This window comes from Apodemus sylvaticus, chromosome 9, assembly GCF_947179515.1.
Source record: "Apodemus sylvaticus chromosome 9, mApoSyl1.1, whole genome shotgun sequence".
Lineage (NCBI taxonomy): Eukaryota > Metazoa > Chordata > Mammalia > Rodentia > Muridae > Apodemus > Apodemus sylvaticus.
Window position 1 is genome coordinate 23,899,606 of NC_067480.1, and position 17,794 is coordinate 23,917,399.

Here is a 17,794-nt window from a genome sequence, read left to right on the forward strand (position 1 = left end):
CTCCTCCCCTTCTTCCTCCATTTCCTCCTCCTCCTCTTCCTCCTCCTCCTGCTCCTCCTCCCCTTCTTCCTCCATTTCCTCCTCCTCCCCTTCCTCCTCCTCCTGCTCCTCCTCCCCTTCCTCCTCCTCCTGCTCCTCCACGTCCTCCTCCCCCTCTTCCTCCATTTCCTCCTCCTGCTCCTCCTCTTGTTCCCCCTCCTCCCATTTGATCCTCTTCTTTTCCTTCTCTAGATCCTGCTCCTGATCCCACTCCTCGTCCTCCTTTCTCCTCCTCCTGCTCCCGTCCCTTCTCCTCCTTTTCTTCCCACACAATCTCTTCCCTCTTTCTCCTCCTTCCTTCTCCTCTTCCTCATCCTTCTTTCTCCTCCTGCTCATTCTCTTCTTGGTACTCCTTCTACTCCTACTCCTCCCTTCTCCTTCCTCCCTCCTCCCTCTTCCCTCCACCTCATCACCCATTGCTCTGTGGTCACTGTCAGTGTCATCATTGTTGTAAGTGGTTTGACTTGATGTCCATAACTGCCTACGTTTACTGTGGTTCCTGTGGCAGGGTTCTCTTCCCTCATCTCTGAGAAGTACAGGGACTGGGTCCCCACCCATAGGCTCCTCACTGAGACCCCCACAAATACATCCAGAAGAGCTTTGCATCCCAACAGATGCACAGACTGCTTCTCGGAAATGCAAGAGCCTCAGAAAAGTGACACGGCAGGAACACTCCAAAAGGTCACCACTCCCTGGAAAACAATCCAAACATACATTGCACGTACCTGCAAGCATCACAGCTTCCACCAGAAACCCCAAAAGCCAAGGAGAATCTAAAGTAGGTAGAAGGTAGGAAGACAACCAATGCAGAGGCAATGCTGTGAAATGGCTCTATCACCAAAGGCAGTCTACAGAGTCGGTGAAACCCCCCTCAAAATTCCACTGACATTCTGCACATGAACAGATTTTTAAAAAATCATAAAGTTCATACAGAAGCACAAAAGACACAAATAACCAAAGTAGTCCTGAACAAAAAGATAGATAGATAGATAGATAGATAGATAGATAGATAGATAGATAGATAGATTACAGAGAGGCATCTATCTCAATAGCCAACTTCAAACTGTACCATAGAGCCACAGTGACTAACACAGCACGGTACTGGCACAGACAGGCATGCAGGGCAGTGGGACAAAGAAGAGCACCTGGAAATATATCCATGCAGCTGCAGTCACCTAATAAGGAACTGATGGCACACTGGGGAAAAGGCAGCCTCTTCAAATAGGGCTGAGAACACTGGACATCATGTGTAAAATGGATGGCTTTTCGTCAAGAAGACAAAACTGAAAACAACCAGCAAGGCATCATGGTACAAGGCCAGCCTGGTCTACATAGCAAGTTCTGTGCACCCAGAGCTACATAGTGAGACCCTGTCTCAAAATAATAATAATTAATAATAATAACAATAACAATAATCAAGTGAACAACAATACATGCTGGTGAGGTTGTTGAGGGAGAAAGGGACCTTTCTCACACTGCTAGTGGGGTGTAAATTAGTGCAGCCACTGTAGATATTAGTGTGTGATATAAATGAGTTAGCTACACCACCCCTAGGCATGTATCTGAAGGATTCTAAGACATCTTACTACAGGGGATCCCTGCACACCCATGCTCACCCTTCACAGCAGATAAGAATCAGCCTAGGTGTCCCTCAATACATGAATAGGTGAAGAAAAACCACGGAGTTTTATTTAGCTATAAATAGCATTAGTGTGCGACGGGCAGGGAAACGGATGGAACTGTGGACCTGAAATATAAGCCAGACCTGAAAGCCTGTTGTGTGCTTGCTCCGAAAAGCAGAAATTAGAGTTTCAAGTGTATGAGGGGAAGTAGGAACAAAAGAGGGTGACAGGATGATTATGAGGAAAGAAAAATAACGGACACGTGAGGGGAGCAGAAAAGATGCCGGTGGCACCGATCAGAGTCAGAGCATCGACAACTTCTGCTTTAGTGAGCACCAGATGTCTCGCTGCTGTTAGTGTTGTCTATGACGCCTCCCTTGCAGATTCTTCTCTCTCCCTGGGTGTCTCCATACCCAAGGGTAGATGGATGGGCATCCAACCCAAGCTAACCTGTGGCCTTGGTGGGCTTCCTTTACCAGTGAGCTTTACTTTAACATGAGCCCCACCAGTGTGATTAGCCTCCTCTCCGGCTCTGAGCCCCAGTGTGTCAGGGACTGAACTCTTTCCTGGCCCTGAGGGGCAGGTGGCTTCCTTACCTGCCTGCCAAGCTGTGGTCCTGGGACTCCTCTCAGGACCCCAGGAGCATCCTGGGCATCTATGCAGAAGTCTGGACCTCTTGCTTCAGGTGTCTCTCCTGGTGAGCAGGGACCTCCCAGCACCTGCACCCTAGCAAGAGCCCTGCACCCCTGTGGGAGAAGGGGTCCACCTTTGCCATGTGGAGCACGGGACTCAGCTGAACTGGGATCTAACTAGATAGACTTTGAGCATTTCTTTGAAGTGGGGCCCTCTGAAATGTGGCCCTTGTGTCTAGCTTTCCTCCCGCCCACAGAAAGGGGAACATAGTATTTCTTCACCTGTGGACTGAGCATGCATGTTTTATATTATTCTTTGATCCAGTAAGTGTCTATGGTAGGCAGAAACACCTGCTCCGGGAGTAAGGGACATCCCCGCTGTTTACAATTCTGTGTCTGCTGGGAAGTGGAGGGTGCTCACAGGAAGACAGACTCACGAGGGTGTAGATGAAATCCAGCGGTGCTAGGGTATAAAGCTGGCTGCTGGGAATTCCTGGAGAGAGGAGCCTGAGTCCAAAATCATTAGAAAGCATTAGCAGCCATTATGACGGGACAGAAGAAAGGAGGGGCACGGAAAGCACCTGCTACTGTACACCCTACAGCATCCTCCTCCGTGTGGTTGCAGTGAGTCAGGAGCAAGGAAGAAGCTTGGGGACCAGGGCTGGGCAACAAGCTGGGACTTGGTCCTATGGGGACAGAGACAACAAGGAGCTTCAGGACCGACGTCTCAGGGCATCTGTCGAAGGAAGTCTTTTTTTTTTTTTTTTTTTTATTCACTATTGTCTTTTTACTTTAGGGTGGGGTTGAGGAGGAAGTATCTCCTTGGAGTCTCCTAAGTGTATGGGACTCCATGGTATATGGACAAGGACTGGAGGGCATGGCCAGGCAAATCAGATGGAAAGGTCCCCAAGTTTCTTTTTTCTACCGATTTCTACAAATAAAATGATACGCTATATAAGTGACCAATCTAAGGTACCTGATAAATGCCCGTTGTTTTCTAGTTGGAAGTCTTAAGGTTGCTCATTTCTGTGCTTGAGTTCCTTCTGGCAGGACAGAGAGGGAGGCCCCAAGTCGGACAGTATATGAGGAAGGGTCCATTCAGATAACCAAGATACGAAAACAATAAGATCTCAGAAAGTGCAAACAGGTGATGTTGGATGGCCATTTGCCCATGAAAGTAAGGAGGGAAAAGTGTGGGGATCAGAGGCACAAAGGTGCCAACTCCACAGAGGAAGGCAGTTGGTATCCAGGTAGGAAGTGGCTGTGGCCGATTCCCAGGCTCAGGAACAGGATAAATGGGGAGCAGGAAAGGACACTGGTACACACACAAGCCCAGGAACCCAGGGTGAAGAGAAGCTCACAGCCCAGCTATGGGGACCTTAGGAAGGGATGCAGACAGGAGCTGAGCTGAGGGCGCAGTATCAGCATCAAGCAAGTCCTTACAAGGCGGGACCCAAACCTGACCTGTGAACTATAGGAAAGCCACCATGCAGAGACTGTGCCTGTCCTACTGATGTCTCCTGGCCATTGATGCTTCCAGTGCTGGTGTGGCACTCCATGCTCAGATCACTAGCAAGGGAACTTCTCTGGTGGATAGGGAAAGACCTCCAGTCCTGTCAGCTTCAGCATGTGTGCCTTTTGCTGTCTGGTCTTAAGGATAAATTGCAGCTGTGTACTGGCTGGTTTTGTGATAACAGGCTGGAGTTATCACAGAGAACGGAGCTTCAGGTGAGGAAGTGCCTCCATGAGATCCAACTGTAAGGCATTTTCTCAATTAGTGATCAAGGGTGGAGGGCCCATTGTGGGTGGTGCCATCCTTGGGCTGGTAGTCTTGGATTCTATAAGAAAGCAGGCTGAGCAAGCCAGGGGAAGCAAGCCAGTTAAGAAACATCCCTCCATGACCTCTGCATTAGCTCCTGCTTCCTGCCCTGCTTGAATTCCAGTCCTGACTTCCTTTAGTGATGAACAGCAATGTGGAAGTGTAAGCTGAATAAACCCTTTCCTCCCCCAACTTGCCTCTTGGTCATGATGTTTGTGCAGAAACAGAAACCCTAAGACAACCTGTAACTAACATGAATCTTGTTCTGCTCTGAACAGGAAGAAGACGAGGAATGGAAGATGTCACCAAGTCTTTTCCTTGAGTTAATGGAGGAAGGAAATAGCTTATACAAAGGTTGGTCCTGAAGAACGCATGGTCCTCAAGGGATCTGCCTGTCTGTTGAGTGTGCCCAGGTTCCAGTAAGTGGAGAGGTCTTTTAAGTGGTCAAGCATGGCTTGAGCTGTGTTGTGTAAATCCAGCAAGAACCTGTCCCTTTCCAGCTTCTTATGGTTCCTAAAGGTATAGAGTTGTTGCAGTGGCTACTGTCCTAGTTTAAGAAAAGCAACCTGGGATTGAAAGAGCTGATTCCAGTTTATAGTCTGCCATGAAGGGAAGTCAGAGCGAGCCACTCAAGGCAGGGACCTGGAGGGAGGAACTGAAGCAGAGACCATGCAGGAGCACTGCTTACTGGCTTGCTCCCGATGGCTGCTTCAACTTGCTTTCTTATAATAGCACCACCTGTTCAGGGAATGACACTGCCCTCAGTGGGCTGGGCCCTCCCACATTAATCATTAACTAAGAAATGTCCACCTAGACTTGACTACACGCCAACCTGATGGACACATTTTTAAAACTTAAGACTTTCTCTTCCCAGATGACTCTAGTTTATGTTGAACAGGTAAAAAATAAAAATAAACCAACCAGCATAGTCAAGTTTTCATTGTCAACTTGGCACAACCCAAGATCACCTGGGAGAGTCTCAAAGAATTGTCTAGATGAGATCAGCCTGTGAGCATGTCTGTGGGGACTGTCTTGATTATGTTCATTGATGTGAGAAGAGGCATCCCACTGGCTTGAAGCCCTGGACTATATGAGTAGAGTGGGCTTGCTGGGTGACAGCAAGGTACTATGGGTAACTTGTTTCTCCCTGCTCTTGACTGTGGCTATGTCATGACTATTCAGCTGAGCTCCTCCTTTGACTTTCCTACACTGATGGGCTGTAGCCAAATAAACCCTTCCTTCCCTAAGTTGTTTTTTCGGTTAGGATATTTGTCACAGCAATAGAAATGAAACTAGGAAAACTGGGGAGAAACCACACACGTACAGGCTGGAAATGTTCTAGAACTTTCCCCAGTTTTGCACCCCTCCTCTGACCACACTCTTGCTTAGTGGCATGAAGAAAGGAATTACATTAAGGAAATGAATTCCATATGTACAAATCTTAATCCTCTCAGAGCAAGACCTGTCTCAGTTCTGACAATTGCTTTGTCTGTGACTCAATTCCATTAGCGTAGCCAGAACCTGGCAGGGTGTGTGAGTAGATGGGCTCTCCTTTTTCAGAGATCTTCATCATAATTTGCAGGACTGTTATCCAAATCCTTAGTCTCACCATACCCTTGGGATAAGTCTTAACAGCAGATGATTAGCCAGTGGGACCCTGGTTCATAATACTGTTTTAGAAATTTCTGAGAAATGCAATAATGATATAAAGACGAAATTTCTTCAACTGTCAGTCAACCATGGACCTCCTTCCCAATCTGAGTTGGATATGGACAATAATGGATCAAAAAGATAGACAGATAGATAGATAGATAGATAGATATTGATGAATAGAGAGGGAGATAAATTGAAGGATGGAGATAGATAGATGATACATATTTAATGTTGATTCAAGGTGTTTATCCCAGTAATTTGAGTTATATCCTTAACAAAAATTGTATTGCTGCACTATAATATAGTTACATTAAAATATAATATTTGCTATGCTAACTATATTCTAGCATGTATCCACTAACAGACCACTAGAGGCAGGGACTCTAAGGATTCAGAGACAACCACGATGCTGTTACCATATGGCACCTGAGTTTATTAAGGAGGAAGAAAATCAAAGGGATCAAGTAACATTTATCAGGTACCCAAAGCATGCAAAGACAAATGCTTTCTGTGCCATGTCATTCCGTCTTCATAGGAACCAGAAAATAAACACAGTCCCTTGTCAGGAAGGACTGTTGGGAAGCATGCTGCTTAAGGTTTGAGATTCCATCCAAATATTTACATGCAATGGAGCAGAACAGAAACATCCATCCACTTGCATACTCACTGGGCAAACTGATTGTCTCCACCATGTTGGATGCGATACTGATCTGAAGACCCAAAAATGACATCAGCCATCAGCACACATACAGGGCTTCACGTGTCAGTGGCAGATGGGAAGGCCCAAGTTGGGCAGTTAATGTGAATTAGGATGAAAGCAAAGATGTGTCCTAAGCACAATCAGGACCTTCAGCAATCCATTCTGCAAGCCCAGGCCTGACTGGGGTCCCACGAGTGTGCGGGCGTGCATGTATACAAGAATGGTGATTGGCAAGACACTGCACTGCCCAGTCTTGTCTTTTGGCCTTTATACTCACCTGTTTGTGCTGTGTGTTCACTGTCTCCCGCCAGCCTTCGGGATGCTTTCCACACAGAGGAGCCAAGTAATGCCATACTCATTTTCTTCTGGGCCCTCTCCTGGGAGCCCCCCATACCCTCCCAACCATGGGAGGCCAGCCCTGGTCTTTGCTCACTGCCAACCACACTCTTGCCTTCTCCACTCTCCCTCTATGCCTCCCTAATTTGGTGGCACCATCATCCAAGAGCAGGAAAGACTACAGTTCAGGGCCCTGTGTCCCTACTCAGAATTCGGAAGGCCTGACTCCTCCCTTCACTTCTCACACAACTCTTCAGAGAAGAGGAAGGCAGGGGAAGACGTGTGGGGTGAGAAAGCCTCCCTCATAACACAAGGCCCTCAGAAGCTCCAGTCTGAACGTACTAAGGAGTGTTCTGCACAGAACCAACGCAGTAATACAAGCACCAGCTGAAGGAACTCCCGAGGCTGCATCTCACGCCCCACTGACACCTCTCTCGCCCTAGCACGCCCAGCACATCCCACAGCAGCTGTGTGACACCTGCTCCTCTTGCTCACAATGCTTGTCCCCCAGGTCTCGTGCCAAGAAGGCTTCCCTGAGGGCCTCTGCAGAGTGGCAGTCTCCTCTCTACCTGCACCCCACGTTGTCCCTTTATACTCATCTCAGATGCCAAATGTTGGATGTGTGGCTTCCCACGATGGATCCCAAGTCCCAAAGGGCAGGACCTGTCACCCACTTGCTCTGGAAGCAAGGTCTGGTCTGAGACTGATAACCTCAGCAGCACCGTAATTAACACTGAATTTACTTTCCTCATGAGTGAGGGAGCTCGGAAATGATATCAGACGGTGTGACCCAGAGGCAGATGGCACAAGAACTCCATTTTCACTGTCTTTTTAACACTCATGCAAGCGGTGTGTGAGCATTTCTTTTTGACCAAAAAAAGCAAAACTGAATTTGGGGTGGGGGCGGGGGGGGGTGAGATTTCATATTCCCATGGGAAGCCAGATCTTGCAACCTGCAACATCTTGTCTTAACCACCACAATCTAAAGGGCACAGTCTGTTTGTGTGAAATCCAAGAAGCAGGGAGACGCCTCGAGTGTCTGTCAGCTAGAGGCCTGGGCTGTCATCTTCCAGGTCTTCAGTAACTCTAATAGTGATCTCTTCATCTTAGAATCTCTTTCATTTAAACCAAAGGTTTGCCTTCTCAAACAATACATTAGCATTTTAATCACTAAGATTAAGCCTCCACTCCAACCCTCTTCACCACACCACCCTCCCCTTCCCTGCCATGTGAAAGGGCCCTGGCCTGCTTTTCACAGTCTTGGGATAAAAAGCTCTTTCTGGCCGCAGGAGAGAGAGGGCACCAAGTGCCCTCTGAGGGTCCCAAACAGCTTCCTGCGTTTACAAATGCCCATGAAATTCCTGAAGGGATTGAAAAGTTCCCTGAGCAGAAGTGTCATGAGAAAGCAACATTTCGAAGGCAAACTTTGCCCACTGAGACCTTGTAGAGGGGAGATCAGAGGGCTCCTTGTAAGGAGCTGTATTATGAAGCAGAGATGCCAGTGTGTGACCATGTCACTGGGGCTGTTACAGGAATACTCAAGTTGTGGCTCACTCCCTGCTAAGCATTCCACGCTCCTGCTATTACTGAAAGCCTTGTTCTCAGAGCTGGGGAGTCTCTCTAGCAACACTAAGAAGTGGGTCCCCATACATAGTGAAACAGCCTTGCTCTCTGATGTCTTAATGTAACAGGTGAACTGTGTGGTGGTTGAAAACTTACTAAATGCTGCAAACCGAAACCTGTCAGGTAGTAATCACTAGGAAATGGTGCATCTTCATAACACACCAAAGCTCTTTGTTACTATTGTCAGAGGTAAACACAAGATTTCTTTTTAACACAGAGAAGGAAGCCAGTGGGCCAGGCATGGCAACCAATCCTGTCAACTTAGAAGGCTAAAATAGAAGACCTCTAGGTCAAGGCAGGTTTGGATTACATTGTGAGACCTTGTTTCAGAAAAGGCAGTGTCTGTAAGCCCTATATTTAGAATACTGGGTATTTCAGGAAATGAGCTTATTAAGTATAAATGCAATTTTCACTCTCTTGTAATTGTGTTCTGGGCAGTTCACTGCCTCTCTGCTAACCTAGACCTGGTCCTGGAAGCTTCTAGCCTCTTTACACTCTAATGTAGGCCTAGAATATCTTCAGCCTCTGAGCCTTGCTGCTGAATGAGCTCACCCTTTCTTGTTCTTTCTTAGCTCTGAGTGACTCGTGGCTCACCCCCTCCCCTGCCCACCCCATCTGACTGATTCAGTCTGGCTCCTCCAGGCTTCTCCTTAATTGCTCTGCTTGACCTCAAACCATGTCTGCCAATCTGTTCTGATCTTCCGGCACCTTCTCATTCTCTGGCTCATTCCACCTCCACCTGTGACAAGCTTGTTCACTCTTCAATCTGTCTCTGCACAACTGTCCCCATAAAGCTGCCTCCTCCTCCCTCCCTGTGCTGCTCTAGTCTCCTTCTCAACTCCACTGTACCACTCTCCCCAAACTCTACTGCACCCCGCACTGTACTCTCTCTTCCTGTACTGTGTCTCTCTCTCTCCCTTAAGTAGCTTCCCTTTCCTCTCTCTTCTCACGAGAGTTGGGCATATCCTACTCTGTCAAATCTTTCTCTGATTCATCATGTTGCCTGCCACTCAATTAGACGTCACTTTCAAACATGGCTGCTTCCTTCTACAAACTAACTTTGCCTTCCTTGTTTGGAGTTAAAGGTGTCTACTAAAAGTATGTCTGCATTCCAGCCAGAGGTATTAAAGGTGTGTGCTAAAGGCTGAGCCACACCACAACTAGAAACAGGGCTTTTCAGTAGATAGCCAAGGTCTTGGGGTTCACAGTATGGTCAAATATCCTGCAATAATTAAGAACATGGAAATGTTAGTGATCCCCCCCCCAAAAAAAACCACACAGGAACCAATCTGATATAACTCACAAAGGGGTCTTTCTTCTATTCAAACTAACTCAGGCCCCTCCAATGCACAGCTGTCACATAGGACAGTTTTGGTGGGGGGGGGGGGAGGCCCGAATGTTTAGCTGGACAAGACTTTCTAGTAAGCAGCAAGCAGGGAGTACATTGCAAGCATTGTACTAATTGGAAAGCTACTGTGTCCTTTAACATAATTGGCTGGTGCTGGGAGTCATATCATAAACTTAATTTCTGCTCCCCTCTGCATTGGTGGTCATTAGGCAGGGGATGAGCTTGTAACCTTGGGGTGCAGGTTTATTGGGGGGATACCTGGAGATGCTGATCTTATTGAAGGTGTAACCTGGAGACACTGGTATTTTGGGGGATTAGCCTAGAGACTGGAGCTAGGCTCTGGTTTTGTTGGGGGGGGGGGGAACTTGGAAACTAATGCTAGGTACCAGCCTGTTAGTTTACCTGAGTTTAAACTTAGGTCAGGTTTTCTAAAATGGAGTCTGAACTTAAAGGATTTGACATCTCAGGTACAATGGTCATATTTTGTACAGAAGCCAGAATTTCATAGCTCTCATCCCCATGTTCCTGCTCCCACATTCTTTCCTCTCCTTTTTCCGCAATGTTCCCTGAGCCCTGGTGAGATTGATATAGTTACCTGTCTAGAGATAAGCACTCAGCAACCACTCATTAGCACTTTGCCCATTAACGGCTGCCCATTCCAGACAGATGCTTCTCAGCAGGGTTAAGGGCAGCCCTATCCGGGCATAGACATAAATACTCAGAAGGCAGTTTGACAACATGTCCACTTACCGAGACAACAGGCACAGGTTCCCACTAGGACCCATGACTTCCATAGCCATTGGGTTTTGATCAGGTTTACAGTTTTCGGTGTGAATTTCTTTCTGTGGAGCAGTCCTCAAATCCAATCAGAAAGTGGTACACCAGCAGGTACATCTTGCCTTACAGCTTGCGGGGGTTCAACCATCTATGACGTTTCTTCCCCAGCAGCTACACAGCACTTTCTGGCTTTGTGAAAGCTAGACAGCAGGGAGCCGCTCCAGCTTTATTTCTAGGTCTTTAGCAATAGAGTCTTACCATATGGTTCTGATGGGCAGCCGGAAGTAATGGTCACAGCCCATGTTGCTTCCATGACATCTATGGTGCTTCATTGACCAACAACTTCTTATAGGAAAGCACCCCACACCTGACAGTGGCGTTTTCATGTACTAACATCTGTCTTCTGGCAGAAGTGCTGTCTGCCTGTGCACAGCACCCCTTTGGCCAGGCTTGTCCCCTCCCAGACCAGATGATGACCCACCTTGAACTTCAGCTTCAACTCTCTCACCACCTTCAAACCAGCTTCCTTCCAGTGGTACCATTCATGACCCCTCCCCATCCCAGCATCCATCCTGCGCTGTGTACCCAGACACTGAGGCACTTCTCATACAGCTGCCCTGTCTAGGAGGTAGCACATGGAAGAACTAGATTGGTGACAAATGCAACCGTCGGAAATATAAGTCCATTTTCTTGTGGGTCTCCATCCTGCATTTCCGAGCACCCGCCTCCCCTCTGACATCACCCACAGGCTTGCCCACATTCCTTGATGGTGAAGACTATGTTGTGGTAAGATGAGGACTCCGATGACCACACCCAGCTCAGCCCTCATCTTTCTCAGGCAGGACATAGGGGAGCTGAGTGAGAACCCTCTCTAGCACCAGAATCCATCCCAGCTCTGCTCCCGACACCTGCTGACCTCAGTTTGCCTAGGAAGTAAAGTGGGAACACCTCACTTGTGCGTGTAGCCACCAGGTTGGCATCTATAGCTTACAGGCCTGACACACAGTTTAGAAACTAGACCTTTGTGTCCATGTCTTCCTGAAGCTCTTTCTTTCTAAGGGCTCTTGGCTCAGACCTCCCTAAAATGGTACAAGTCCTGATCTCAAATGAGGCTCTGTGCTCAGGAGATTCTAGGTTGTAGCAAGCTGCCAAAGCCAATCACAGCCATGTCTTTACCTGATGCTTTTACATTCCATCTCTCCCTCCCTCTCCCCTCTCCCTCCCCTTTTCCTCCCCCTTCCCCTCTGTTTCCTCCTCTCCATCTCCCCCTCCCCCCCATATCATATGGCAGGTCTGTGAATCCCACTCAGTCTTCAGCTTCTTTATTCAAATTCCTGTCCTGGGAACAGGACAGATTGGTGTGCGTTGAGATTAGACCAATAGCCCTCATTAACCTAGATATTGAATGGAATTTTTTTTTTGTCTATTTCCTTTTTCTCTATCCTTGTGGCTTCCAGACATGTGGATGAATAAAGATGAATCTTGGAATTTCCCTCAGGACTATGACCCAGAACTGATCAAGGAGGAAAAACGAAAGGAATTAGAAATGGAGATAAGGGTTCAGGTATGATTAGGCTTACCTCCCAGTGAGGGGGTGTGGGAGCTGTTTGCTGCAATGACTACGCTCTTTACAGTTTCCAAACTGATGAGCAAGGCAAGACTTTACCCCAAGGACACGCAAGGCAAGTCAAAGTCCCGTGAATGCAGCCTGTGTCCCTTGCATTCTCTTCTAGGTGGACGAGCTCATGAGACAGGAACTGAAAAACCTTAAGCTGGCTGTGAACAGAGAGTTGGAAATCCCACCCAGGCCAAAGAAAGGGAAAAAGGTGCGTGTCAAACAAGCAGGGTCAGCCACAGATGGCAGTGCCTGTTGGGCGGTTGGTTGCACCTACAATGCCTTGTATCAAGTGTGGTGGTCTGAATAGGAATGCCCCTGCTGCAGGCTTGTGTATTTGAATGCTTGCTCATCAGGGAAGTGGTGCTACTTGGGAAGGATCCGGAGGTCTGGACTTGTCACTTAAGGCTGAGCTTTGAGGTTTCAGAAGTCCAAGCCAGGCCCAGTGACTCTCTCTTCTGCTGCCTGTGGATATTAATGTAGAGCTCTCAGCTACTTCCACAGCACCATGTCTGCCTACATGGCCGCCATGTTTCCTGCTGTAATACAGGACTAAACCTCGGAGACTTGTAGCAAGCCCCAGCTAGAGGCTTCCTTTTATAAGTGTTGCCTTGGTCATGGCATCTCTTCACCACAATAGAACACTGACTAAAGCATCAAGACATCCCTGCTTTTTGCAGAGTTCACTGTTTACCACCCAGTGGTCAAAGATAAGGCCTTTATGTGGGATTAACCCTGCCATCAGAGGGGATCCTCCTCAGGACCAACCCATTACAGATTCACAGCACCCGAGCCCTACAAGAATGAGTACTTAACAGAGAGACAGCAAATGCCCCAGTCTCTCCTCCCCTATCTGCTCCTGTAATGAAAGCCAGTAGCATCAAGTAGGGTTTGTGAGTTAGGAGAATCGGACTGAAAGAAACTGGGCAGATCACCTCTTACATTGTCACAAATCCATCTCATGGTGGTTTGCAGCAGCCAATGGGACTGAAGGGTATACAATTTGCTCCTTTAGCCCCTTTATCCCACAAAGACAACCCTGCAACTTGACCAGAATGCCCAAAAGACAGTAAGTCCAAGATTCCTCCCTGGCAGTGTTAGCAAAGATACAAGAAATCTGTGGCTTGGTGACACTAAGCCACCCAGCCTGTGACTCAGGAACTCAGTTGCACTGGGTTGAGTCTTGGTACCTCAGGGGACACATAGTCTTAGGACACCTATCTTGGTCCATTTTGTGCTGAACATATTGGCTTGACTGCAATGTCAGTTAGGTTGTCCCTTGGAGCTCTGTTCTAAAAATACAACATGCTGGCCTGGTGTAGTCCTCTCTCCTTTACAGGGATGCCTCTGGATGCCCCTTTTCGATTCCTTATATATCTTTATCTATAAAAAAGAGTGTGCTCATGTCTAGACAGGAAAACTAAGCTGATCTCAGTGGGAAATGTATTTCAGAGGTAGCCATCGCCTCCTCTCAGAGCGCAGGCTCTCTCCTCCTCAGCAGCCAAGCCCAGAGCCACCCAGTCTTACTTCCCTCCTCTGACCCCATCTCATTTCCTGCAATCTCCAAGATGCCTCTGTGTCGCAGCAGGTACTGGGTGCCTTCAAGAGCTAGAAGAGTTCATTCCTTATTGTGTAGCTGGATGGGTCTGTGCAGCCGGGTCCCAGCCCTGGCAGCCCTGGTGATGAACTTCAAGACAAGCTAAAGTGTAATTGGTAACAAAGAGCCTTGTAGGGACACTAGTAGTCAGGGACGGGACACAGAGAAGGACAGCACATGACAGTTTGCAGCACTTCCTGGAAGTGGCAACTTAGAATGTGTCTAACATCCAGAGCGGTCCTTCCTGACCACAAGTCTGATTTGGACATTCTTCATTCACACCCCATAATGCCATCTCTGTCTTTTGGGAACATACAATAGTCTCCTGTGGGAGGTCTGTGGAAACCCCAAAGTGGCTCTTGTTTCTTGCATATGATGGTACTCTGGGGCATGTCGTACTTGAGCTTCATAACTAGTGGGCATTATATTCACTGGGGACACCATGTTAATATCTTTCTTTCATGTAAGGGCAATGAATGTAGGAATTTGTAGACATTAGTAACCTTCTCTGGCTCAGAGCAAACCCTTAATGTATATTATTGTATGGATGGGTTAATTGTTAAGTCTAACTCCTATGTGGATTGGACCCTATAGACTTAATGAGTAACTTGGAATGTTACACTCGGGCCTCCAGAGAAAGTGAAAGAGAGAGAAAAGTTAGTAAAAGAAAATTTAATTTAAAAATAATTTTCCAATAACAGTAGAGGAAGGGAAACTTCTAAGCCATTTTTTAGGAGCCCTCTAGCACCCTGAAACCAAACTCAGATAAAAACAGAACAATAAGAGAAAACTAGGCATCAATATTCCTGATTTACAGGGGCACACATATCTCCAAGGAAACACTAGCAAACTGAATTTGCCAGCACTTACATGGATTTTGCTGCAGGGCTGTGCAAAGCAAGGACATGCACAGAGAGATCACTGTGCCCACCACACTGATGGACTGGAACTGAAAAGCTTGAATCATTCTTTGTTACACTCAACTGCCTTGGTCTTCTGTGTCATTTCAGAGGTGGGGGAAAGAATGTGACACAGTTGAATATTCTTTCATGAGAGAAACTCTCAACAAGTTAGGTATAGAAGGAACTTACCTCCGTATAGCATCCACCCTGTGCTATGTTCATAAGGGGATACAGACGTACAGACTGACAGGCAGACAGAGTGACAGGCAGGTGGGTGTATATGGAGCAGGACAGAGAGCCCAGGCAGCCCCGTACACAAATACACACAACTAATTTTTGTCAACGATGCAAAAGTGACTGAAAGGAGGGGGAGGCCCTCAGGATCGCCGGCTCGCTCGTTTTAATGGCTTCCTTGCTTATTTCTTCCAGCAAAATAAAGGGCGGAAAGGCAGGAAAGGGAAACGAGGAAAGAAGGAAAAAGATCTGACGGCTGACAGGTGAGGGGTGGGTTTGCTCGGGGGCGGGGGGGGGGGGGGACGAACGTGGGGAGTGGACAGCAGAGAAAATAAGAAATACAAAGATGCACACCAAATCCCAGAGCAGGCCCAGGCGAGACAGCCCCTCTCTACCCTACCACGGCCCTCCTGGACGGAGTGTATGGAGCGATGGGCACAGGAGAAAACCCTATATAGATTCTAGACTGGGAAAAAATGTGCAACAGGACGACCTGGAGGTAAAGCTGTCTGTCACATCTGAATTCCCATAACTTTTCAAAATTCTGATATGTTCATGGAAGTCGAGGGGTTAATGTTTATTTAAAATGGCTTAGGAAATAGCATCACGAAGCCTCAGAACATGCAAGCTGAGTTCCTCTGCACAGAGGAAGCCTGTCTTCCTTTACAGCCTCACCCCACTCTCCCACCACACACACACACATACACACACACACACACACACACACATACACACATATACACATACACACACACACATGCATACACACACATACACATGCATACACACATACACACATACACACACACACATACACACATACACACACACATATGCATACACATGCACACACACATGCATACACACACACACACACACACACACACTGCCCCCCATGCAGTCTCTTCTGCTTGCTCATGGAGCTTGTACAGAGAGACAGGATGCGGCTGAGTCTCCGAAGGGACATTTCTGATCCTTGAGTTTACCCCAACCTCAGACTAATACGTGGCTCAAAATGCCTGAGTTTTGTAAACTCAGCACGTGGGCATGCAGACATCACAGTGCCAAAGAGTTGAGTTAACACCCTGCTGGTGAGGCCAGGCACCGCTCTGAAGCTCCCTTCTCTCACTGTGGGCTTTGCTCCCAGTGGACACGAATGACATCTGTGGGGAAAGAAGTCTCCCTGGATTCTGTTAGTCCCTCTGCAGTCGCCCCTGAGGCAGCCAGAGTACCCCACAGCTGGTGTTCTCTTGGAAGTAGCCCCCACTGAGGTAACATCGTTTGGCTGGCTGGTTCGTACGGAGGTCCTTGGGTACATTTTGAGACCCCAGCGCCCTCATTCATGAAAAGACGGACATCTCTCTTTGCATCAATGTCAAAACTGTCAAGACAGAGATACATGGTTATTTTGAGGAGGCTCTGGCCAGGCCAACAGAGCCGCAGGTGTGTTTCAGGAGCTTTTATAGCACGCCTTCCTCCTTTCTTCTTGCCTTGATTCCAAAGCAGAGTGAAGTAATAAGAAACCAAGAGCTAACACTGTGTCCTCCCATTTGTCCCTGCTCCTAGTGAGCAGGATTCACCACTTTCCTTTGCCTTTGAAGTATGTATCGTCAACGACAATGTGCTGACCAGCATGGCTGTTGATGGACAATGGACAGTGACTGCCTGACACTGAAGGTGTTCTGGCTCGCTTCCTTGAACTTGAATCTCTCATAAGTCAGAAGCAACCTGTTCTGGTTTCCTTTCTGATACTAGGATAAAAACACTCTGACCGAGAACAAGTTAGGAGAGAAGGGGGATATTTCAGCTTAAAATATGACTCCAGGTCACAGCCCATCACTGAGGGAAATCAGGGCAGGAACTTGAAGGTGAGCCTGGTTGTTGTTCCACACAGCATTAACTCTAGTCACGTCTAAGACCACCTGCCTAGGGAGTGGTGTCACCCACAGTGGGCTGGGCTCTCCTATATCAAGTTATGATAAAGACGGCTCCCTACAGGAGCATCCACGAGTCACTCTGATCTAGAAGACCCTTCAATTGAGACTCCCTCCTTGGATGACTCTTCAGTTACGTCATGTGGAGGGTTAAAGCTAACTAGAACATAACTCCCTGGTGAAAAGATCTGAGACCGTGTTTTCCATTCATTTCAATGTCTAGAAATATAAAGCCACTGGCAGCCACCTCATCCCATCAGCTTTAATCCCAAAGACCAGCCTCTAGAATCCTGTTAGCTCTGCAGTAATACTGTAAGACAACTTGTTTCTCTCATCAAACTAAGAATCCTTTAAACCAGTAAAGTCATAATACTTTAAGGCAATTTTCAAATTGGAATTCTTGTTTCCACATCAGAAGTTCATTTAACTATGAAAAGAAATCTAAATACGTGTTTGGGTTTGGAAATTCCTAATATAGTTTCATCATGTAGGAGAATCTTTTTCAATTTCATGTTAATATTTGATGCCTACCTTACACATTTACATGAAGCATGTATTCCTATGGAAATACTACACTTGGCACCTCTGCAACATTGTTTGGGTCCTGTCACTCCCACTGTCATAGCAATCAAACTTTCCTCAGTTGTCACAGAGGGTACGATATTTCAAATATGATCGGCAAACACAGACCCAGTCAACCGAGGCCTAGGGTCTCTGAACTAAAACAGCCCTGGTGGAATTCAGCTTGACTCTAACGTAACATTCTTGGGTCTTTTTAAGATCATTTTAATCGTGTTCATTCAAACCACTGTACAGTGAAAAAGCTTTTTCTATACAGATACAATAATTCTCATTTCTAGCAAATAGAAGGCGAGAATAGACTGGAAGGACAGAGAAAGAGAAAGGATAAGCTGCCCCCCTCCCCCCTTCCCCCCACTCCCCCCCAGGATCTAACTGAATGAT

General features: G+C 47.3%; 1 protein-coding gene across 1 annotated transcript in view; it reads left to right on the forward strand.

The window, feature by feature from the left end:
- The window catches only part of Iqca1 (IQ motif containing with AAA domain 1), a 124,394-nt gene that overhangs the window by 70,563 nt on the left and 36,037 nt on the right, over nt 1-17,794 (forward strand). Inside the window, exons 10-13 of the mRNA XM_052193405.1 lie at nt 4,391-4,466; nt 12,007-12,113; nt 12,283-12,375; nt 15,093-15,160. Of these exons, the coding sequence (XP_052049365.1) occupies nt 4,391-4,466; nt 12,007-12,113; nt 12,283-12,375; nt 15,093-15,160 (344 nt within the window). The remainder of the gene's footprint in view (nt 1-4,390; nt 4,467-12,006; nt 12,114-12,282; nt 12,376-15,092; nt 15,161-17,794) is intronic.